Genomic DNA, 25971 nt, shown 5'->3' with positions numbered 1-25971 from the left:
AAAAAAAAAAAAAAAACATTAAATTGAAGGATTTGCTCTTTATAAGCCAGGAGCTTGCGTTACCGCGTCCTTCCACTAGACGTCGCTGTCCCCCTTCGGTGTGTGGATGCAGCGGCATGCGGCAGCAGTCAGGTCAGAGGCAGCAGAGTGTCGGGAACTCCGGCAGCTCCGCTCCGTCATTCCCACTGATCCTCCGTCTGAAGGATTCATTCATCAGTCAGAGCGGCTGCTCGGTCTGCATCCGTCCGACCGTCTGTCCGTCCAGCTGTTTATACCCTCTCCCTCCATCCAGCGGTGCGCTGCGTCCTCATCTGCGTGCGGGAAGGTCAGACGCATCTTTATTATTTTTTATTTTTTTTTTTTTTTTAAATCAGCGGACCTGGCAACTTTTTTTTTCTTTTCTTGTATTCTTCTCCTTCTCATCAGCGGGAGATCCTTCTGCATTCAGCGGTCGCTGGTGAGTCTCCCTGCCGGTGTTCTCATGTGAGGCGCGTCCCCTCTGGACACGGCACTGCAACACTGTGGGGTGGAAATGATCAAATCTATTGTAAAGAAAGGAGGTTTAGGATATTACTGCCCGAATGAGACCTTTAAGGAAGGTCTGTTTCTATCATGGCATACAATTATATTTCTATATCTGACTGGCGCATATGTTTTAGTATTCATGCGACTTTAAAATTAACATTTCCCTCTTGATATTGAAATATGTTATTTTTTTTTCCTTCTAAGATAAACAGTAATGTAACGTTTTAAAAGTTGGACACATCTTTGCAGTCAGTGGCTGTTAAATGTGAACAGGTTCAGTTTTCTGTGACACAATCCCAATAGTGCGACTCAAGTTCAGTCTTCACCAATATGCAGTTTTATCTTACTTTGCTGCTCAAGCTCCCTCCACCTCGCCCCATTGAGTTTCGAGGCCGTAATTGGCATTCGCGAGCAGCTCTGAGTGTTGCATAATAGCCCGCAGCTCAATGGGATTTGGGGTCAGTTGACACATCCTACACGGGTGCTTGCCAAACCGGGGTGCTGGGGACTCCCAGGGATCCTGAAGGAGGTTGTAGGTGAGATGCCAGCTAAAATGAAGATGGAGGGAACGAAGGCACTCCAACGTCCTCTGAAACAACAAGTTACAGCGACTCTCAGCTGACATGCACATATGAAGATAAAGTGCATCTTTGTCCCAATGAAGTAAATGCGAATGAATCAGTGGTGGAATGTAACTAAATACATTTACTAAAGTTCTGTACTCGTGTACAATCCTGAGTTACTTGAACTTTCCTTCTTCGGCTACTTCAACTCCACTAAGTTACTTTGTAAGTCAAGATTTTACATAGAAAATATACAATCACCTTTAAATAAATATGCTGTTAACACAGTAGTAGGCTTACTACAATGTGTTGCCCTTGTTCTTAATACTTTAAAAGGTACTCAGAAGTTTTGGTTGCTACTAGCGCTACTAAGCAAACATCCCCACGTTGACTGAATGTAAATGTAAGTTTATTTGTGAACAAGAACTCCACCGGGCGCTTTAAACTACATTTTGATACAAATACTTGTTATTTAACTTAAGTAAAACTTTGAAAATAGACTTTAACTTGTATCAAAAGTATATTCTACACTGTGCTATTTCTAATTAAATAAAGGATGGGAATACTTTTTCAACTGCGGATGACTCATAGAAAGACTTGTTTTCTCCCCGCCGACAAGCAGAGAAAGACAAAATCTTCTCAGGCATGAAAAAAGTTGCGATGAAAAAATGTGATTAAACGGGACCAAACTGGTCCAAAGTCTACCAGTATGAGGGTGCTCTGACAGAGACCTCTGGATGAAAACACAGGCAGTGAGTGGGACGCTGTGGCATTCATTTCCCGCCTGGTTTTCCGTCCGGAGGGCAGTGCTCCAGTTTACTGCATGCATTCAGATGACAGGCCTGTGGTTTGCAGGCTTTCTATAGCTTGCGGTGCAGCAGGTCTCCTCCCATGGTTTGGAGCTCCGACTGGCCTGTAATCTCCCTGAACCGCAGCGGCACCACCACCCAGTTTCATTTCTGAAGGTAAAAATGACCCAAAAATCCCAGCTGGGCACACAGTGGAATAAAATAAAATATACTTGTGTCCAGTTTGACAGTTTGGATGGGGTTCCTGTAGAGCAGAGGTCCATGGGTAAGAAAAAACATACTAGACAGGCGTCATCAGGTTCATTGTTAGAATTATGACCATCGATGGAATGTATTTAAACAGTAACAGAAACCAGTTTTAGTAACGGGAACACTTCAGTTATATAGAAATGAGAGCGGCTCAACCTAATGGAAACAAATCGGTATTGTACCGTTTAGTGTCCGTCTAAAAAGCAGCACCAGTACATTCATACAGCAAATTATCTGGTACAGTTGAAACTTGTTGTTTTTTAGTTTATACTGCAACAGTGGTTACTCATTTTGCCCTGGGTTCTCTCTGTATAAGTTTGTATGTGGTTGCTATTTGTTTTGAGTGTGTCATTGTGACGATGTGTGTAGGTGTACATATATTATTTTGGAGACCATTTCGAATAATCTTTTATTTTGGCAGTAGTCTGACTCATTTCAATGGACATAGAGAGAGACAACTGAGGTGTGTGAGTGTGTGTGCGTGTGTGTGTGCAAGAGAGAGAGGGTCAGGATGGTGGGTGGAGAGGGTGGATGCCATAAATGGCAAAATGTTAAGAAGAATGACCGTGTAGGTGGGGAGACACTGCTGTCTGTGTGTGTGCTTCCTCCTCCTCTCATTCACTGGTGTTTCCCTGCTGCTCCGCGGGAGAGCGAGGGGAACACTGCAGTGTGTGTGTGTGTGTGTGTGTGTGTGTGTGTGTGTGTGCACTCATTGTAATGTATGTGAGATGTACGTGAGATGTATCTATGGTTAGAGCCGTACAAGCTGTTTATGTGGGTTACTACTATTATCTTCATTTTCTGTTGAAGTTTTACACAACGTATTACAAACCATGTCTGAAGACGATCCCTCCACACTTGTTCTTTGTCTTCTATAGGGAAAGTCAACCTCAAACCGCTTCCTTCTGTTGAATTGCTAGTATGCTTTACCCTTGTGGATGTCCGGGCAAATGATGAATAATTGCTGTACAGGGATCAACTCATTTAAGAGCTAACATGACATTAGATTCAGGCAGAAGTTGTTATTCTTCTCCTCTGCAAACAAGATTTCAGTTGGTCTGGTTCCTTTCTAATCAACATGCAGCAGCCATTAGTTTCCACAGTTCTGTTATTTTTTTTAAGGAATAGTATGACATTCTGTGAAATACGCGTTTTTCCCTTTTCTTGGAGATTGTTATAAGAGCAGACACGACTCTCAATGTCTGCATGTTAAATATGAAACTACAACCAGCGGCTGGTTAGCTTAGCTTAGCATAAAGACTGGAAACAAGGAGAAGCAGCTAGCCTGGCTCTGTCCGATGATAATGAAATCTGCTTACCAGAACTTAGCTAACACGTTTTATCTCATTTGTTTAAGATGTAAAAATGTGCTGGACTATTTCTTGGCAAGATGCACATACACTTTACAATGAGATACAACGTGTTGATTATTGAGCTCTAGAGGTGCTGGAAGGCACACTTTGCTACCTTTGGTCAGAGCCGAGCTAGCTGCTTTCTGTCTTTATGCTAAGCTAAGCCAAACCAGATTCTGACTGTAGCGTCATATTTAGCATACAGGTATGTCACCCTCACTCAGAAAAGGCAAGAGTGTATTTCCCAGCATGTTATTGCTATTAAGCATTTGACGCCAATAATCAAGGCAGTCCTGGAGAACTTAATTGGGACATATTATGCTCATTACTTAGTACTGCTGCGACCCTTAACTGGATAAGCAGGTTACGGAAAATGGATGGACTTAGTACTGCGCAGTTGACAATTGATTCGCCCCCACAATCTCAAAAATGCTCCAAAAATCTCAAACTAAACTAGAAAGACAGAACAAAATGTTCCGTTTGTCACTGTTATTACCATTACAACATCCCTATGGCATAACGCACTGTTTTGACTGTGCTGTCTGGTTGGCGGAAACGTTAAGTCCACATTAATCCTGATAAAAAAAATAATATTTAAAAAACGCTGACGGCTGCCACGATGGCCCCTGCTGAAAGAGAGACAGAGATGGATGATCGACATCCGCTTGAGCCACACCAAGCGGCACACAGCCACACCATATATGGGCTCGTGTGTGTTGGTATAAAAAGGGAAAAGGTTAGCTTAAACTCTTGAGTGCGTGCCGCAATGGATGAGAAAGCAAAGTGCTGGAAGTTTGCCACCTCATAACTTCAACCAGTGTGAAGCTGGCGCAACATGTCTCCGGCACTGACGCACACACAAACACATTGTTCGGCTTTTTATTTAATTAGGCGGTGTGCGCTGAACGTCTGTTTTCAGTTTTCTCCCATTTTTTCTCGCTATATCTCATTTCAACCAACAGAGACTAACACGGATGAGTGAAGAGATTTTCATGACAGCCACTGATGATTATTTCTCAAACACGGCCGACACTTCAGCAGACTATGTATCGGTTCTCAAAGCTGCCAGTTTGCAAGCCAGTTTCCTGTCACCTGTGATCACATATGGAGTGTTTTGATACATTTGTAACACAATACAATTAACAATTTGGGAATTGCTGTTAGCTTTGGGTTGCCAGATATTGTTCTTTGTTCCTTTATTATATTAGCTTTTTTTGAAAAGAGAAACAGAAAGGCTTCAATATGTATTATGATATAAAAAACATTAAATGGCGTGAATGATCATACAGTTTGAGCCAATAGAAATTTGGATTCTGAACTTTCTGGCAGAACCAATCTGTATCTTGCCAAAACACTTAAGCATGAATGTTAAGTAAAACAGCGTTCACCTTCACCACCACGCATTTCATCTGATTTAGCTTTTAACTCTTAATCCACAAAGACTTTTCTCAACTCGGAAGAGTAGCACTTTTTTTAAAATTCCATCCAAACCATTAGCACCATGTGTTCATTCGACAATTACAGCACTACATTGTCTGATCAACTGCTCTTCGATGCCTTAAGTGCAAAATCTGAGACAGCGCAACACTGATCTGACATTCTGATGAATGCAGATTCTGGCAGGTGTTCAATGTCTGTGCTGTTAAGGTTTAAGTGACACTGTAGACCATAAAATGCTAATTGACGGACTAACACAGTGAAAAACTCGCATTGGGTGGGTGGGGGGTCCTGTCACAGCTGGCAACCATACCGAACTCTCGGCAAGAAACCAAGACACAACCAAGTTTGTTGTTGTTGAATTCTAAATAATAGACAATCGATTCATTGACTTGTGGTTTTCACTGCGTTTCAGCTGCATTATGGGTCTGGTCGACAGGCGAGATGACGGATCTACTGTGGTCTTCCAGTCAGGATTTTATGTTGTGAGAGTGCAGCACAGTACAGCTCCTGAGGAGGTTTTCCTCGGCAGCGGTTCAAATCCATAACCCTCCATTTCACAAACACACTTCCCCATCAGGGGAGCGCTTCTGCGACCACTGAATACATTTCAAAACAAACATAAGCCTCCGCCTGGTGTGTTTGTTGTTGTATTATCCCCGTCAGCATTGCTGATGAATTGGACATGTTCCATTCTTAAGCCAGTATATCCCGGCATTACTCTGGAGTCATTACGAGTTTGAATTAAATTAGATTCTAGTTGTTGTCTGCATGTTTTTGGCTAAAAGCTGGACGAGCCACCAGGAGAAAAACTGAGTGTTTGAGGCAGAAGTTTAGAATAAATTACCTTTTGAGAAAACTTCACAGTGGGTTGTTTTCTTATTAAAACAGACGCTGTCTCTGTACTACACACTACAAGTAAAATGTGTGGATTTTTTTCCCGTTATTCATACACATCAGACTGACATTTTTCTGTGCACATGTAAAAATGCCCAAACTTGAATTTATGAACAACTTAGGTCAGATAAATACAAGAGAAAAAAAGTAGCAAACATACTTGACTGCACTACAAGTTGTGTTGCTTAAGGGCAGAACTCAAAATAAAAACATTAGTAAGAATGTATTTTCTGATATCAGATACCCACTATATATCAGTATAACAAAGTCACTAAATTATTTGAATGTAGTGTCTTAATAATTTCTTCATTATTTTATTTAGTTTGCTTGAAAGTATTAATTCAAACAGTTTATATTATTATTCAATATGAATTAATATCAAATTAGCTTTCACATGTACCAGATACAATTGTTTTATAGGGTAACGTAAATGTCTTGTCTCCTGAGATGACCATCAACATTAAAAAAGTGGATAAAAAAAATTGGTATGACACAAAAGGTAACTACGAGCCAGTTTCAGTCCAGTCATTCATGGCATGACGCTTCTGCTAATGCAAGTCCTCCAGCTGGAGGACACGGAGAAATAACTGTATGAATCACACGAATGTCGATGGGAGCTAAAAGTAGTCATACTAGCCGAAAGCAAAATGCAGCATGTAAAATCTAACCCAGTGAAACAATCAAGTTGTTTGCGTTGAACTGTGACTCATCATCAACACTACAAATGCATTGTGTCATATATAACTTGTCCTACACATTTCCTCAGACGCTGTGAGGATGGATGGCTGACCTTGGAGCTCACTGATTGGTTCGCTGATCTTCGCTGGCCGCAGCTGCCGTCATGGCCAAAAGCCCAGAGGTGAAGCTGGCCGTCTTCGGCAGAGCGGGGGTTGGCAAGTCAGGTAAAGTGCTTGATTCAAATAGTTTAAAGTTTGTGTAGGTCCTCATTCACAGTTGCTTTCAAACAGTTGTATTTGACTGAAAGCTGTCAAGGATTTAAAGTGGTACTATTTCCAGACAACATTTAAAAGGCTTAAACTTATCTGTTCCGTATCTGGCTTCATGGTGTTTTTTTTTTTACCCCTTTCGGCCTCATTTATGTTCCCACTGTGCGTCTCAGCGTGACCTCTGCTTTCTAATGTTTTCCTCCAACATCCTGTCAGTATTTTTATACTCGCCACAATTTTCTCCTCGTGCTTTTGTTTGCGCAGTCAGCATTACGATCGTAGGTTGTTTTCAGTCTGGCTCAGATACCTTCACTCCCACAAATTTGTCAGTTGAGTCATTATCATTTGGTCTGGGCATTCCTCAGTAAGCTGCGTTACCGCGGCCTCAGCTGGGGCCCTGTATGTTTTCTCCGGTAGCTAACACAATAACACGGACCATATGTTTCCTGCCTGCTGCAAATCAAGATGGATTAGTTCTGCGTAGCTATCAGCTGTTGGAAAACATGCCTCGAGAGCTCCTCCATGTCGAAGGAGGCCATTAAAATGCCCGAGGAGGTCAACTCAAGTACTGTCCTGAAAAGTATAATGACTGCAGAGTTCATAACTTTCAGCTGAGAGGAGCGTGGCTGTAAAACATGGCAGTGAGACTGACGGTGTCCGACATGCACGTCTGAAACCGGACAATGAAGCTCCTTAAACTAAGAAGTGTACTGTTGGTCCCGACCGTCTCCTCCTCTCTTAATGAAGCCTGTCATTCCTCTTGATCAGTTGTCACATACCCTGATTTTTCACCACAGCTGCCCTTTCTTCCCACTGTTTTTTTTCCTGTGACTTCCTGCTCTGTGGCTGCTAACCTCGTGTTCTTCAGGTACTATACTAGAATTGGTTTAAAAAGGTTATTGTTCAGGCTTCAGGCACTACTGTATGTCACAGCTCATTCGCTTTAAAAATAGCACTGCAGTGCAAAACATGTTCAACAAATAAATATGTTATTTGCTTGCCATAAAATTGCCTCTAATATCAACACCCTTTTTCCGTGAATGGTTGAGTCATGCAGCTCTGTAGTTGCCTGATCCTTTTAAGTCAAGCCCATGCTCTTTTTATTACACAGTAACAGCCACACAGCAGGACAGTGTCATTGTTGTCACATCTGACGCTACATGTAGCCCTGGTGATCCCTTCAACAATGAACGGCTCTCATCTAAAACATAGCCCTTTAGTGGAAACCCACGGATGCTAATGAATCAGCCTTCCCCTCGATGGGTGAACATCGGGCTGTACAACCCCACTGCATGCACAATATTAAAAAAATGTTGTTTTCAACCTTCTGGTGTGTTGGAGTGAGCACTCTTCTGTCGTTCACTAGTCTCTATTTACTGTACTTCCATTCCAGATGTAACATGCCTAGTATATAATGCTTTAAATAGAGGGCCACAGTTCAACCCACCACCTACCTACCCATCTGACATGTCCAAGAGCGAGACACAAAATTCCTGCTGGCTCTCTATCTGAGAGCCAGCAGTAGGAGGTGTTAGATAGTCCTACTGTAATAAGCGCAGTTCATTTGATCCATTACAGCTAGAAAGGGTGGATTAGTTGATCAATCAGTTAGCCACGCAGCAAAAAATGTATTCAATAACAGTGGGGACAACCAATTCATCAACTAAATAAACTCTGCATCCAGCTTCTCAAGTGTTGCAATAGGTTTTGGACCACTGGTTGGACAAAACAAACAATCTGAAGGCATCTCCTTGGGCTTAAACAATGTGATTTATATTCTCTGTGACATTTTAAAGACTAAAGAATAAATAAAACAAGACTAAGAATCTACAGCTCTGTGAGGCTGTACTGAGACACCAGTATGCTTACATGCTCACGATGACAATGCTGACATGCAGAAGTTAGCAGTTACGTCTACTATGTTCACCATCTTCACTCACGTGTTAGCATGGCTAACACTGGCTAATTAGCCCTTCACAAAGTACAAGGTAGGTAGGCAGATCATTTTTGCCATCTATGCCACACCGCTTCATGGTGTTTTATCGTCCAATAGATCACATTTGCATCCATCACACATAACAGTCTACAGCAAAGGGCCATTCTGCATAATGACTATATTTTTAATTCTTGTATTTTAAGTATTATTTTGATGCCAAAGCTTTTGTACTTTCACTTGGGTAACATTTTGAATACAGGACTTTTACTTGTATTTAACACTATGCTTCAGTAAAAAATGTAACCATTAACACACTGGTTGGATAAATATGAATGGTGATGACACAGCAAAAAAGTCACACTCACAAAGCAAGGTAAATGAGACGGGGTCCGCGTTTCAAAACGGGTCCGGTAGATGGGTGACTTTGCCGCAGACCGTGCACTAAGGACCCTCTGTCGGTTAACTCGGTCGTCTTGGGAACAGGGGGTTGTTCCGCAGCCGAGAAAGCCAGCAAGTCTATCCCCTGAGAAGTGTAAAAATATTTTAAAGTTTATATTGAAACTGTTAGCTAGGACTTTGGCCAGCCGCCACAGTCCAGCTAATCAATGGGAAACACTGCTCGATTCCCCTTGGAAAAAAATCTGTTCATCCAACAGTGTTTCCATCTTGAATTTGGAAAGCAGTATGTCTGCATGTGAGTTAATGATGATGCTGATGTTTCTTATTTTAGTTGGACTTCAGGGTATTTGTGCTTTAGTGGTGATCATTCACATCCAGAAGCTGTTTGGTCCCCTGCTGGGTGGAAAGAATGTGTTCCTAACAAGCAGGAGCAGACCTGCTGGGTGTCTTGGCGTCGTTGCGAGTTTGCTAGGCCCTTCATGAGGGTCTGACCTGGACTCCTGCAGAGCCATCCAGCCCAAATAAAGAGCAGAGTCTATTAACTCAAGTTGGTTGTCCTGGCACTCTGCAACCTTTTAGTTTATTGACTCAGCAGAGGGAAACTGAGGCTAGGAAGTCAGATAAATTTGTCAATTACTGTACCTCCAACTTGGTCCCTGCTAAACATGCAGACAGTGAGTTCATCCCAGTAAATAAAAAAGATGCTAGCAAGGTTTTGAGAAGTAAATACTCCTATGACTATATATGTCATACTTTTATTTGACTCTTATTATTGTTGCATATAAGACAAAACAAGGCAGCAAATGATTCCCCAGTTATATATAAATAGATAAATAGAAATAGAAAAAAAGGTTTGCATGTTCAAATATACATTTATGAAGCTACATGGAAAGATACATGTACTGTCATTGATGCTACTCTTCAGAGATGAGGCTGGCATGTACTGTACACAAACGGCATTTTGTTCAATAAACAGCTGCTCAATATTTTATTCCAGCAATTGTTCAAATGACTATGTGCAATCTAAAAGCTGTCACTCATTTTGTCATTCACAAAACAAATGACAAAATACTTATAGGCCAATTCTGCAATTCCCCTGTGCTCTACGGAGTGTTTTAACTTCTTTCAGCTGATCTATTTTGGTTTCACAGCCCATATCTTTACTTTGTTCACTCTCAGCGCTCTCATCAACTTTGTTTGTACACTACCTATCCTGCATCAAGCAGCAGTTAGACAACATTAGTGACTAGCTAGTAAACAAAGTGGAGCATTTAGCTGCTAAAGAGCCAGATATTTCCCTAAGGAGTTGGTGGAGACCAAAACTTAGCTAAAAAGGTGAGTGGATATTGGACTTGTATTCACAAGGTTGACGTGGACACAACTCCAACTGAACGTTAACGTTGGTGTGAACAAACAAACCTTACTCGCTGAAACACATTGTACCTTGAGGTCTAACAAAAACGGTGAATGCATTGCCTTCCTCATTAAATATTTACAATCATTTAGTAAAATACAAACTAATAATTACCAATACAAACTTGCAGAAAATGTTAGTCACTACATGGCTTTTCACAAATGATATGAAGAAATCCTGGCTTCATATTGTTGTGTAAACACTGGCACATGCAGGCATTCATTTATAGAGATGCTTGGATGCTCTTTGGGGAAATTAACTTTATGGGGTGCAAAGCGCCGGCTCGTAAAACAACTCGTCCCATCGCTCCTCAAACATTCCGCCTCCTCCCCTCAGCCTGTCTGACGGCCAGAAAGCAGAACAATAACAATGGAGTGGGCCAACATGTGTCTGCCTCCTGAATACTACAGTTTACCACCTCAACGCCAGGAAGGGACCATGAATCAGCCTAATGTAGCGGGTGAGGCAAAGCCACAAAAACAAACAGCACTGAATGGACTGACAGCTACTGTGTGTGAATGAAAAAATGATGGTAAAAATCCTTAAAGCCATGTGGTTTTTATAGTTTAGTCACCATCTTGGATGTTGACAATTACTGTGGTTCCTCTGCACACCACTTTTTACTGATCACTTATCAAACACACTGTTTCAGCTGATAGTGGACAAAAAATAGAAAGGGAACAGTTGCTTTAGGAAGGCAAAGCCAATTATTGTTATTATTATTAATATAATATTAGATTCTTAGGCTAAAGATTATCCGGCTGAGGAGCCTATGATGTGTGAGGTAACATACAATCGAGGTTAAGTTTTCTTGTAAACGCTTTATTTATCATTTTATCTGAGGAGGGACTTGGTCCACAAATGTGGATCAAGTCATGCAGATTATTTTCATTATTTCAATATTTTAAATTGTATATTATTATATTCCATTTTGGGACTCTAATTCATGTGAATGGGATAGTTAATGAAGAAGCTGTTGTACAAGATAACAGCAGGTCTCTAAATGGTTTTGACAATATTACATTGTGATCTCATGTTAACGACTTTGAAATAGGCTTCCTGCTGAAATATGGCCCAACCAATCCTTAACACTGAAATCATTATTGCAGTGATCATGCTGCTTCCAAAATCAACTTCCCGTGATGCCTGCTGGAGGAAATGAAAGTCCTGGATAGTAATCAAATAACATCCATCAGGGCTTTCTGTGCGTGGCTCCTCGCTCTGCACCGCCGGGCAATTAACAGGATGCAGAGGCCCGGGGACAGACGCTCGTCCTGCACATCTCGGGCCTTTGACAGCCGACAGAGCCCACAGCTGTAAGGCTGGCTGGCTGATTGACTCCCCTGATTACACTCTGTGTGTCGGACCCGGTGAGCAGCCCTAAGCTATGACTCATCGAATGCATTATGCTGCGGCACAAGTGCTCTAATCAGCACGACAGAGGTAGATTTTACTCTTTTAGATAAGAGATCCGAAAAAGGTTCATGAGTGGCTTTCAGAGCAACTGCGGTGATGTGTGGTGAGTGTTCAGATCATTAAGTGACTTTTATGTGCCAAATAGGAGTGTGTTACATAAGATTTTGGTTGACTTCACTTGAGTTTGTTCTTTTTTTAAATTGTGCTTATTTGTTCAGTTTGTGTCGTGTTCAGAATAGAAGGTCATGGCATCTTGCTGCTTTGTGGCTGAAGTCAAGGAGGCCATAGCAACAGCACAACCGGTGTAAATGACAAACACTAGATTGTGATATTGAACAGGATTCTTTTGGTAGATGTATTATGTGGTTCTCGGGTTCAGGAAGAAGTTTCAGGTCTAATTCCTGTCACTGTGGGGAGGCTGTGGATGTGTGCAATCTTTCCAACACACAAGGACAGAAAACTGCTTCAGTAAAGTACTTTCAGGATGGGAAATACATTGTTTGAGATTAAGAAAGACAGGAACCTCTGAAGCGAGACAAAGAAGTTCCAATATATTAATTCTTCACACAAAAGGTTCACAGAGTTTTATCCAAGCTGCCTCTAATACAGAAAACTGGCACAGAGAAAGAAATGTCTTGAACATCAACATCAGGCAACAGTGTTTTTTTGTTTTGTCTGAAAGAAATTGTGCTTTTGTCATTAACACTTATTTTCTTTCTTTCCGATGATGAACAGCGTGGTTTGTGATCCAAGGAATAACAAAAGCTTTATATTAACAATGGACTTTAATGTGAAAGGAGTCGCTTGTAGGGACGAACCTACAATGAAATTAACTATGGGTTTACACATAACTCTACAAAGCGTTTTATCATCTTTAGTTTTTTAATGTTTAACAGTCAACAACTTTAATATTTGGTTCACCGCTTTCGTCAACTCCTCTTCCAGCCTCAGTAGCACGCAACTGTTTTCACTGGAAAAGCTCTGATAAACCTAGCCAGCAGCAAACAGCAGACATTATGTTTGACATTATAGTGGCTAGCTGCTGAACATAGTTGAGCATCGAGCCAGATCTTATCCTCAAGAGATGGTGGAGAGGAAAAACAGAGCAGCTCAACACAAACACAACTCCACATGAATACTAATGTTCCTCCTCGTTTGCTAGGTGTATAAATAACTTTGTAAATGCATTAGTCGTATCAACTTTTTAAGGTGATAAAATGTTATCTTTACAGATTGATACATTGCCCCAATTGGCCCAAAAAAGTTGTTGATATGTTTTTTTATTGGATTCCATTCAAACATGTGACTCCCTGTTTCACATTTAAACAGCTGTGGACACTTAGGAACTCCTCTGGCATGACAGGGGACCAGTGGCTCTCCTTTAACAGCCACCAGTATGGGAAAGAAGCATTGAAGCTTTGATTTTCATAATTAAGTGTATATTAAAAACAGTAGCATCAAGCCCGTTGCTATAAATCAATATTTGCAAGGTGCACCAATGGAGACAAATGGATGATTAAGCAGCCAGATAATCTAAAACAGAAAACAATTGGATGTGATGAAAAATGAATTGGTTAAATCCTGATAAATTTAACTGGATGCGTACTGTACACTCTGAAAGCTTGAATGTTGCTCAGATATATCAAATTATTAGCTGTATCACCTCACTCTATTCGTTCTCACGGCGACACCCATCTGAATGATAAAAGGTTCATTTGGCTTTGAAAATGAGCACTGAAATAAGAAACTATTGTCTTGTAATCGCAGGATAGCCTATTTACCCACACAGCTGAGCCAAGGTAAATCTGCAGATTTATGTACAAACACGACATTTATCAGGACAATAAAGCCAAATTGCTTCTATATTTGCTCCAACAAAATTGTTGTCATTGCAAACACGGTTCTCAGCTCACAGGAACTGCTTGAAGAAATCACAGCGAATTGAGACTGAACTAGCTTTGCACCTCGGTCGGGCGTTGTTCATGTTATACAAAATGATTTGGATGGATTACGATGAAATACGTTACAGATAGCCATGAACCCCAGAGAATGAAATCTAATTTGCTAATGATGTAGCATTTAGTCCTAGTTGAGTTAGCTTTGCTTCCATCTCTGCTCTCCACCCTGAGGCAGGGTCAGTAAATGGCACAACAGTGAACATATACAACAGACTTTTAAGAAACATAAATGAACATTTCATGTTCTAAATGGAGTGGGAAGGAGAAAATGCTTGTCTAGTCCTACCCTAATTTATCAACAGCATTGTCATTGCGAGCATGTTTGCGTGCCGACATATGCATTTAGCCATGTACCAACAGTTAGCTTTAAGCTTGCAAGCAACTGACGGCCTATGAATGAATTCAGAACTTACCATGATCTTTGTTTTGAGGGACAGATAGCAGGTACAAATTACATTTTTTTAATAGTCAACAATAGTCTAAATTAAGAGCAGCATTTTTTGTTGCCCGGTAGATGCAATCAGTCCCTCCGTTACTGCAGCCAAAAAGCCCAAACTCACTAAAAGTAATCTACACCTTATTTGAAATGCTCACACCACAGAAACAGCAGAATTTTAGGATAAGGTCTCTATTTAGGCATTATTTTTGTGTATAAAACATATTTCTTGTTTACACTGCACTGTTTGCACACATTTTAAATTTTAAATACTCACCTGCTGTACAGAGTAAAGTTTTCATTCCTTTGTGTATTTTTATCTGTATATTGTTGTTATTGTGTTGTATATTGTGTTTGTTGTCCGCTGCTGCTGGCTGGCTGAGGGCTACCAAACGGAATTTCGTTGTATCACTACAATGACAATAAAAACCTCTTTATCTTTATCTTCTTATCTTTTTAAATAATGCAGGTCCTGGTTCTAAACTATAAAATGGATAAGATGAAATAATTGATTATATTGGTTGGGATTGTTGGAACCACAAAAACACTTGTACAGATTGAAGCTTCTCTTGCCTCATTAACAATATTTTGCAAAGTACAACCAAGTTTTATTTTGGCCTACTATCAAGTTAAGGAATCTTCATTAAGTAGTGACAGCTGATATGACAGCGACGTTTGTCATTTTAAACAGCAAAAGCAACCGTAATAGTAGTATTATTAGTTACTGATGTTTCTTTAATAAAATAGCATCCTCTAGGGAAAAACGCTCAGCTTCTTACTCTTTTAGCTCTCTGCAAACAGGTGATGCAGCTGCAGAAAAAACTGCTCCAAACTTATAACACGGTCGTAGTAGGGCCGTCAAAGCAGTTGGATGTGCCCCATCGGTCAAGTTTGCCCATTTAAAACAATAGGTGTACTTTAAAACGCATGTCAGACACTTTTAGTGCATTTGGGCCTCAACAGCTCTCAGGCTTCATTAAACTGTCAGGAGAGCCTGCACTCCCTCTGCGTGCCCACACTCTGCTCGTCTTTCTCCCATCCGCCTCCACTTCCTCCTCTCCTGCCCGGAGCTTCCTTTTGTCCTGATGAACAGGGTGTCTCTGCCATTCACCTTTTCTGTTTGAGCTCTCGAAAGGCCATCTGCCTATTTCTGTTTCCAAACCCCCGTTTCTATTCACCACTTCAGCACACACTCAGGCTTAACCAATGAAAGGATGTATTTCTGGAGTGGAGCTCCTGGTAGCCAATGTTCTGTGCCTATAGTCAGTATTAATATCAACAAATGAATCAGGCGTCCGTTGACACACGCAAAGATGCAGCGGACCCATAAAGGGAAACGACTCCGTCACAGGAAGGTGGGCTTCGTGATTGGTTGTGTCTATTTTCTTCTGTTCAATTATTTTTAGTGCACGCCTCCGACGCTCCTCGGCCTCCGCATATTGTCCGTTCACCACGCCGCTGTCCTTGGCCCGGTGGGTGAGTCATCGCTGGTTATTTCCCTCCCTGCTTTTAACAACCATACTATTTGGAGATTAGCAGTGCTTTTAAAATTTCATAATAGATCCATTAAGTTTTTTTTTCTTCCTTTTAGTGATTCTGAAGGCGCGTTATCAGCCAAGGTTCAGGTTAATATTTAATAGTCAGGGACACTTTCAGCGGTATTTGATTTATTCATCACTGTTCCCTCCCACCTCAAACCCTCTTTTTCCTCTTCAGATCAGTTATGCAACTTTCTGCTTTCCTGTTAAACTTTAATTTAAAGCTTTACTCTGCATACATTCATAAATATCTTCTGGAGGACCCTAAAAGATTGAGATATTCCCTCGCACAACCTTTCAGTCTCAGTGAGCGATGGCACATTGTCACAGCTTAGGGGAACTCCCAGTCCCTGTCCACATGACAACAGAACCAGGATCAGTCAAGACTGTACTTGAATTAAAAAAGGACAGCATAAGTGCGATCAGGACAATAGACATTTTTTAAATACTTCCGGCCCAGCTTCACATGTTCACTTTGCAAGAAGCACTGCAAATAAAACTTTTTGATCAGATTTTAACAGTGGCAACTAGGTATCTTAGAAAGGGTAAACAAACAGAAGAAAAGTGTTATTTTCCAAGTGACATGATTTATAAAATATAAACATTAATGATATGAAAGTCTCCTTTCAAACTCTGCAGTGTTTTTTGCCGCTGCTGTGTGAACAAGGTATTTGTATAAAAAGCTATAAAACCCAGGTCGACAGCCTTCATGGTTAAAGTAGGTTCATCACTTTTTCCCCAGCTACTCGCCGCACACGGAGCTCCGCCTTCATGTGCATAATGTATCACAGTGGAGATCTCTCTTTAAAAAAGGTGTGGTTACCACAGCACCCCTCAGCCTGCCCTCATCTGCCCCACAGATGGTTCCCGATGAATAGCGCTGTGGCGGTATTGTTAGGGACTAAATTAAAGGGATGAATGCGGTGTCAGAATCGGCACACCCTTCCCGTTCTAACCCCATGACTGTAAGCTCCTTTTGCATCTCCAGAGACGTGAAATCAAAGCCTCTCTCTTGTCCCATTTTACAGAGCGGCAGGGCCCCAAGGAGAATACCTATCTCCCTCCTCTCTCTCTCTGTCTACCATTGGGTGCTCATGGAGCTCGTCCAAAGTGGAGCGGAGGGCAGTTGGTTCGACCTTTACTGTCATTCAAAGTGAACTTGATACATTACGCTGTCTTGTTGTATTCAAGCGGAGGTGTATTGAACAGTTGCAGCATTGCGTAAGGCACACCAATGCTTCTCAGAGGGTGAAGGAACAACTTTGAGCTTGAAGTGAGTGAGTCAGCAAAACTGGTTGCATGACAATTATCAGTATTTGTGAAGCTCCAATAGTTCGTTTGATACAGCTCTCCTGGTGGTTAGTTTCAACTTGTGCCTGTTGTGATGGTTCTCTTTTTTTCCGATGCGGTTTGTCTATGTTTTGCATATGTTGTCGTGATCTTCTGGACCGTTTCTCTCCATGAACTATGTAAATTAAATTTGGAAGAAATTATTTGGTATTTTTGGGTCTCTGTCAATGGTCTCATATTGATTTGAAAATGTAGCTCCTGACAAAGCTAATCGCTATCCTTGTAAGAACATTGTTTGTACAAATCACATGAGAAATCTTTTCCATGATGTGTTTACATTGGTAGTCTATCCCCTGTGGTCAAACAGTCAATTCCCAGAGACGGAGCTTCTGGGGAGACAGGAATAATTTCATTAGTTGAGTCAAATCTCAACGGATGTCAGTGTAGTTATTATGGAATGAACGTGAGGACTCACAGTACCGGACTCTGACTGGCTGACAACAGCAGGTCATCCAATGCAAATTAGCATAAATCTCAAAAGCTGAAAAACTTGATAAGGGGAATTATAGTAATTTCTTTTATAAGAGGGCCAATTATCGACAAAGTACAAACGTGATGTAATTTAATGGACTTGTGATGGACATTTTATTAAAATCACATATCTTTTCACTTAGAGCGACATCAGCTTTCATTTTGAGTCTTATTTCTGGTAACCTGACAGATGTAAGTCCAGTATTCCTTCTGTTTTTAGCTCTGGTTTTGTCTCCAACCACTCCCTACAAATATATTTGGCTAAATGCCCCAACTTGTTCATTAATAAGTTTAGTGCTGAGCAGGTAAGGTACATCATGTTAAGAATAGGTGCTTTTGCTAAAGAATAAAAAAAGATCAATTAAAAGGAGTAAGAGTGAATTAAAAAGCTGAGAGGAACAGTAGAGTCAGGTGAAATTTACAGAAATGTAATTGCAATAGTAGTTAAGATTTTTTAAAAAAATGGTAGATATTTAAAACAACTTTATTGGCTTAATAGGTTTTCTTTTTTAATTATACACGTGCATGTTTGTGTAAAAGGCAAGTGATGCAAGGATTAACCGCTAATCTTATTACTATGCTCATGATTGCAGCAAATCCCTGAGCATTAGAGATTTATAGAGGACACTATTTACTAGCCCAGGAGAGTAAAACAACTGCTGATGGCTTAATTGCAGTTTGATTAATTATGAGAACTTGGCTTGAGTCAGTAGAACCGTTCTAGCAGTGATCTTTTTATGGAGAGAATGTGTTTACTGCACAACACCTGAATGGTAGGCTGTCTGACAGCCACAGACTGATATTAGGAGGGATGGATTCATTTTCACTGCTGATCACAGCAGCTCAGGAGGTAATTTAGCGGTGTGGGATTAAAAGGGAGTTCATACAAAACCCCTCAGCGCTCAAGGGGTTGTTCATTTAAACATGTAGTTTACTGTTTACAATGATAGGCCTAAATATGAATTATCCCATGGCTAATGACTAATCAAAAATGGCAGAAAATGGAAAGCTCGGACTATTATTCTCAGAGGAGCAGTTGCTCTAATTATGCCCCACATCTCGTTAATTTTAATGACGTGTAATAACCAGGAATCTGCAACACTCGCTCACTCATGAGAGCAGTTGCTCTGATTATGCCCCACATCTCGTTAATTTTAATGATGTGTAATAACCAGGAATCTGCAACACTCAGTCACTCATGAGATTACCGCGCAGGCAAGAAGAAGAAAAGTGATGAGTCGTGCTGATAATTTGCCGGCTGTAATATGACCTGGCAAACCAGATTACAAGTATTACTGGTTTCGTGTTTTTGGAAAACATATTGTTCCTCAAGGATGCATGTTACTCACATCTGTTATTTTCTGATCAGCGTGAATGGCAAAAAGCCTCATAAGTCTATTCCTATCTGGGTCACATGGATAATCGAATTCCTGAGGCGTAACTAAGCAGCACGGAAGCAATGACTCAACAAATTAGAGGGAAGCAGATCGCTGATGGCTCAATTGATCATTTGCTCAGCCCGGTCCCATTTGGTTACCGTTGCTAAGGCTTATATGCAGTTTATGACTGAGGTTTTAAAAAGGTAGACGTGCCTCGTTTCTAACTGATGAGTATTTGCATAATGAGAGGACAACTGACACTGGCAGACTTTATCAGCTGTACTGTAGCTTACTAACTCATTAAGCTAACGTTAGCTCTGAGTTGGTTGAAACCACCGTCCGCGGATGATTTGTTAAATGTTGAGAGCTGACTCATATTAAAAGGATAAAATTGTAAGAGGGTCTTGAATATGTGCTTGATGGCCAGATGGTGTTGTTGGTCTGCATAGGTTTAAAACATTTTTACAGATGGAGTTCTTTGACTTGCCCCGACTGTTGGTTATGTGAGTAAATAAAGCCAAATTTGCTTCGTCATGATCTTTGTCGACAAGGTGTGGATGGTCAGCATACTTATATTTGCAGCCATGCCTCTCATTTTGGCACAATGAAAGCTGCAGCGTGCATATGAGACATAACAAAAAGAAACAGCCCACTATCCCTTCAGGAGGTTGAGGTAGAGCGTGGCACACACACACTGGCTCACTGTCACACAGCAAACACAATAGGAAGTCATTTTTTAAGGTTCTCTATTTGACATTTAGGGCATTAATAAAGCAGCAAACAACCATTTGCTATGAAAAGATATAGAAGAGTAATGTAATTTTAGTGCATGTGAACGTGCACCACCGGCTAGCGAAAGGCTGCTTAACTGCGATGCGCTCATGCATCGGTTCCAGCTGTACAATTGTCCCTCCCAGTCAGTGTTGTTGTGAAGCGTAGTGCCCTCACTCCGTTCCCTCTCGGGAAAACACAGTCAGCTCTTTCAGCACTGTTGACGTAGTTTGCACTGTTAGCACCGTAACTCTGTAGCCACGGACTCAGCCGTTGCCATGTTGCCAGCCATGTGGAGACAATAGATATGCTTTTAGTATAACATTTAGCACCTTTATAGTACCAGTACCAATAAATTGCCCATACCTTTCTAGTGCCGTGCAACACTAATTGCAGTGTAAAGCTCAATCGTCCTAGTATTACAAGTATAATGAAAACAGTATGATTAGACTCTGTATTTTCTAACAGTATGTTTTGACTTTTAAAGTTACAAGAGAAGAGGCTTTTAGAATAAGGACTAACCAATGTTTTTTGCAAACATAACGCTATCTCGGGTGACATTGGCTGGGGTTGCTAGAGTGTAGCACAACAGAATCCCTAATGTTAGCCTGAATTTGTGTTTACTGAACTTCAACACTGTGGGAAAATTCTATACAGTGGATGTACTAGTAATGACCTGGCCTTAAGTCACACTCAGTTACTAGGGTTGGATGTAAGTTAGCAGGACCTGCTAACAATTTAAGCGTTGTTCAAGCTGAGAAACACACAGTTTAAATCATTCCTTACACAAAGCTAAAGTCCCCTGTAGCTCACACAAAGTGAAGTATTTGTTCCCGATTGAATCAGACAGCAAAGCAATTACTCACAGCAGATGACGTGTTTACTGTTGCCTTGTGTGTTATTGTTACTGTGCTCACTTTAGACTTCCCACATCCCTTCTTAAAAGAGTATTGCTTCAATCCTAGAATAAATATGAATGGAGCCTGATTGGCGAGCTGTAATCTGATCTGGAAAGGGGCAGAGATGATAAGATGTCTGACTTGATCTCATTTATATTTGGCAGTAGACAGAGATTGAATATTTCCCCTGGCACTGTGGGGGCTCCCAGAAGTCCCTGTTCCACAGACGTACATATATTTCCTTATAGTGAGAAACCACAGTTTATGTCTATCCAGCAGTTCCAGAGAGTCTTGGTGATGCTGGTTAGGGACACAGACGTGCCCCAGGGAGAGAGTGGTGGTGAGAGGAACTCTGGGAAAGCTCTGAGACTGGGAACAGTGGCCTGACCTCCAGTTCAGGAAGTGGTTTGGGTGCTTTTGTAGCTTATCTGTTCTTATTGCTTTTTGCATCAGGGCTGTCACTTCTCTCTGTGTGTTAAGAAACATGCCCGCACAAAAATGCATGTAAATATTTAAACAGGAGAGAAATGCAGACTGAGCTTCTATACGATACAGACAAAAATGTAAAATCTTCTCTCTGCTATATCTTGCAAAAATGAAAAGAAAGGTAGAATCTGCTGCTGCCAGCGCTCGAACAGATTTATCACAGTACTTTAAAATGACCCTGTATCTGTCACATTAATAAAACAGTTAAATAAATCTGTGTGAACCCTGGAAGAAACCTTCTCCTACGTCGATCCCTTGGTTCACATCATGTTGTTTCTCTCATTATCCCTCAGTGGAGTGATTTAGTCCAGCTACACCTTGTATAAATGCTACGGCTCTGCAGATGTTCAGGATTAATGCTTGGGCTGGGACGAAATGGTTTTGCAGAGTCCCAAAACTAAAGTGTCCTAATTATCTCAGATATCTTTCAAATACTGGGGAAGTTTGTAGGAAAGCATGAATCAATACTCAGTGCACAATCTATAAGCCTGTTCTCAGCAACTTTGGTAATAGGTGGTGAGGATATTGATAAGAGATCAGGGCCTGCTTCACAAAGTAATTTCATAGTCACTTAGGCCAGTAATGAGTCCTACAATCTCAAAGTACTTGACATAATTGGAGCAAAAATGTAAATTGTGCTTTGCAGGATAAAGGAAAATGGCATATATTGAATGGTGGAAGAGTCCAGTTAACATGTTTCAAAAGTCCCTTACAAGCATTTACAAGTAAAGTGTTCTGCCTTTCTGCCAACAGAACAGCGATTGTCTGAATTTCTTCAGACAGAGATGCAATAAAACCACAGAAAACAGCTTGTCTGGTCAATGATTCATTCCTTTTTCTATTCACGCAAAACATGAGAAAAACAGTGTTTCCTGCCAGCAGAGAATCTAATTTACAACAAGTGTGGCGGCGACATCAATCAGCACATTATTATCAGTCTGAATCAGAAGCAAGACTGAAATGGATTTTTATGAGGTCAAGGCCTCACCAATTGATTATTTCAATTTCTTAAATTCTTAATATTTCTGACCCTCATCACTTTAATAGAGATGAAATGTATGAAGTAACTGAAGCCACTGAGAACATTCAGTCCCGAAACAGTAGAAATATAGAACAAGCATCAAATGAATGCATGTGGAAAAAAAAGTAAACTAGCACTACCGCCTCGTTGTTGTAGTCCTCTGCCAACCAGTCATATTGCAGTTCACATCCATTTCTGTCCAAAACGCACTGCATCATATTATCCCAATGGTCATTTGTTTGAATTTTGGCTCAGCGTTATTTTCCTTTGAGGGTACTTTTCTAGTTCTGCTGTCGGATTTTTCAGTCAGAGCCAGTCTAACCATTTCCCCCGCAGTCTTATCTGCTCAACTGGCCTGTATGATAAGACCCGACGTGACATGAACACAATAGGTATAAGACTTGACTGCAGCTGCACAGCTCTCCTTGTCAGCCAGTAAAGAGGTGTTTTTGTGGCCGGAGGGAACCAAAGAGCAGTGGGTGTCCGTCTGATGGCCGTGGGGAATCAATAGAGCCTGTTCAATGAGTAACACAGCGCCGGCTCAGAACAGGGCCATGGGCGCCGCTAATTGCTTTAGCTTTGTTTGCAATTAGTCCAACATTCTGCTGCTAATGTGATTAAGTCACCTTGGACAAAAGCGGCTTTTGAAAAACACCTCCCGCGTATGATGTGTTTGACATAAATCTGAAAACTCGGCACTCCTCCATCCATCCACTCAGAATTTGATCAAATCTGATCTGTCTTTTTTTACTAAGTCTACGGCTTCAGTATATGTTGGGAAACATCTTGTTGAGAATGTGAGAAAACAACAGCCCAGCTCCAGAAGGCAACAGGGTATTGATTTTGGCAGAATTTCAGATACCAGATATTATATGGCAAAAGCTCAGGTTAACAAGGCAGGGAATTTCTCAAACAGCCACAAGTAGCAACACCAACAGCAGCTCCTCCTCCACCGTAAGCACTGTATAGAAATTAGAGGTGATAAAAATGCCTAGGGGTTATTTCATTTTAAAATGTGCTTATATGTTTGTCAGTTTTCAGTTGATGTAATATATTCCTTTTGTATGGTGTTAGTATCACAGGTTATATAAAATATGTTGATTTACATAATGTGTTTTGGTGCATTGCGAGAACGACTGACCCGGTCAAAGCCTGCATTCCCCCAAAAGCATACTGGAGTGCTTTGTCAAGACTTGCAGCATGACAGCACCATGTCCTGTTTACTATTTGTCCCCACCAAAGCACGATATAACAGGATTATCAGGCTGGTAGTCACTTGAAATGGTTTTCTAAATGTTTCGTTATAGCCCCCTTGTTGAAAGTAGTTACTGCACCACTGCTGTTATGGTAGCCTCTATTCACATCTGACACATCTGACTCTATTCACATCTGACGTTGTTATTTAACCGTTTAATATTATCTGTCTGTGATTTACTGACCATGCATAGGTAAGAAAACTAACTAACATTCCAGGCTGTGGTTGCAGTTTTTGACTGTTGTTACAATCTGTAAATCATTTCAATAGTTTTGGTACCTTTGCACCCTTTATAACTTAAGCACTTTAATGTGACATTAGTGGATGGAGAACCTTTAATTCTGCTGAGCTGTTATTTTTTTTATGATTAGCAACCAGGGCTATGTATTGGTACTCTGCAACCAAGTACCAAGAAGTATCTAAACTTCTCAAGTCAATGATACCTGCAATACATCCGATCTACAAAAAAAATACTATTTGCATAGTTTTGCTCGCAGCCCATCAACACAAGCATTCTTCGATTTAATGCGACTTGTGATTGGCCCACTCCCCCTTTTAGCATGTAATGTGGCAAAGTCGAGTTGACGGAGATGGCTGTTCAGGGTGCCGACTTAGCATCAAAGCCTTTGAAAGTATGGCTATACTACAAAACATTTTATGCAACTGAATGCTTCCGTTCACATGATGGTCATCGAATGATGTAGAAAAAATACAAGGTATCAAATGAGGTATTCTATTGGACTCTATATCATTATTGGGGTATTGGTATCGTCATTTTTCTAAACGATAACCAGCCCTAATAGCAGTAGGAAAAAAAAAGAAGAGAACCAGAAGCGGTGCTGTAGGGGATTGGATAGCAGCGATAGGTATGCCTCCGACAGGTGCAATGAGGCTTCATTTATTTTACCAGCTCTGTTATCAGCTTTCCTCTCACTGCACACAGCCGGTGAATCTCCTGCCTTTGTGATCAGGTCAGCTTGGTGATACAGAACACATTATTCCCTCCGCAAAACCTGCAGTGAATCTGGGCCACAATGTCCATATTGACGCAGGTTAACAAAGGCTCCTCTCTTCTATGTGTACATTTCTTCTAGTGGCGGCGAAAAGCAGGAGATACAGTTACCTCTAATGAGGAAAGGAACTTCACACCCCATTGGTTGTTCTGTCCGTCTGGAATCCAGGCCACTGTAGCAGAAACAACATGAAATAACCTCAGTGGGAAATTCTGTCAGCAACGAGAGGAGTAAACATAGCCGGAGAAGAAACGTGCGTGTCAGTCCGCCTTCTCGACAGCCTGACAAATGATCTGCTGTTGTTCTGCTCTAAGTGCATTTAGGGGATAATTGAAAGTTGCATGACACACTCCTTTGCCTGAAAACACAGTGATTGTGTTAGGAAAGAAAATGAAATGTGGTTTACTGCGAAAGAAAACCAACAAATCAGGGTAACAACAGGCTATTTCAAGGGTGGGGGGGGGATAAAAGGCTATGTTTATGCAACTGAAAACTATTCACTATACTAGTGCGAATGAAACAAACTGTTTAAACAATGTCAAGTAAACTGAACGTTTAGACTGCCACTTTAGAAGTGTGAAAGACAAATTGAAACATTTTAGCACCAGTCTGTCATTATTAAACAAGCACTCAGCTCAAAGACTGGACTTGAGTTCTTTTGGAGCATAATGAAGCGTGGCAGTGACACTCTGGCCGACTTAATAGGTTTCCTTACCGTTCCTCGTCATGGCTAATTATGAGTAGGTAAAAAAAGGCCTGGACAACATGGATGTCCTGTTCCCCCCCCACTTCAAAGGCAATGCTGTTTCCCCCATTGTCTCTTTGATACAAGCAGCAGCTCAGCAGCTTAACACGAGGACACAGATACGCGCCTGGACTCAAAGTGGACCACTCAGGCCCATACGGAGTCACTCAGGCACATGACAGCTCCCGCAGAGAAGCGTATTGAAAGTGTGATCACTTGCTTGTCTTTGTGTGTGAGCAAACAATTAACGAAAAGCCAAGAGAAAAAGGGTTACTATAACTCAAATGTCTGGAATAATGTCTGGAAAATGTAGCATGGTGGCCTTTTCACTACCTTTGAGTGTAGCCGTTCGGATCAACTATAAACACCGTTGATTTACAATGCGGTCGGACAACGCTTCTTAGACCAAACTTTCCAGTAGCTTATGTTAGCAAACTTTAGACAGACCTGTCGTCTTTTTAAAAGCATGGGGTAGACATTTTCGTAAAATATATTAGTTGCTTTCCAAGAGTGAGATGAGGTAAAGGTGGAGCTAAAGCGCCTAGCTTAGCATGTAATGACAATAGACATATCTTTAACTTGTACATAGCCAAACCAGATTTTTCCCCCTCTATACCATCTTTATGCTAAGCTTAGCCACCACCTGGCTAAGCTCCATATTTCATGCACAGACATTAGAGTATCAATCTTTCATCTTACTCTTAC

At 41.1% G+C, this 25971-nt stretch overlaps 1 protein-coding gene and 1 long non-coding RNA gene across 3 annotated transcripts in view; one reads left to right on the top strand and one right to left on the bottom strand.

The window, feature by feature from the left end:
* Window positions 1-415: 415 nt before the first annotated feature.
* Window positions 416-24694, bottom strand: LOC129112743 (uncharacterized). The gene is made up of 3 exons (XR_008532373.1): window positions 24632-24694; window positions 873-1114; window positions 416-519 (listed from the first exon to the last, which is right to left on the bottom strand). It is a non-coding gene; the product is annotated as an uncharacterized LOC129112743 (long non-coding RNA).
* Window positions 6674-25971, top strand: part of rerg (RAS-like, estrogen-regulated, growth inhibitor) — a 30278-nt gene continuing 10980 nt past the window's right edge. For both annotated transcript variants that reach the window (XM_054624963.1, XM_054624962.1), the window contains exon 1: window positions 6674-6734. In XM_054624963.1, the coding sequence (XP_054480938.1) occupies window positions 6674-6734 (61 nt within the window). The remainder of the gene's footprint in view (window positions 6735-25971) is intronic.

This window comes from Anoplopoma fimbria, chromosome 23 (genome assembly GCF_027596085.1).
Source record: "Anoplopoma fimbria isolate UVic2021 breed Golden Eagle Sablefish chromosome 23, Afim_UVic_2022, whole genome shotgun sequence".
In the NCBI taxonomy this organism is placed as follows: domain Eukaryota; kingdom Metazoa; phylum Chordata; class Actinopteri; order Perciformes; family Anoplopomatidae; genus Anoplopoma; species Anoplopoma fimbria.
The sequence above is the reverse complement of the archived record's forward strand: the minus strand, read 5'-3'. Positions and strand labels throughout refer to the sequence as shown.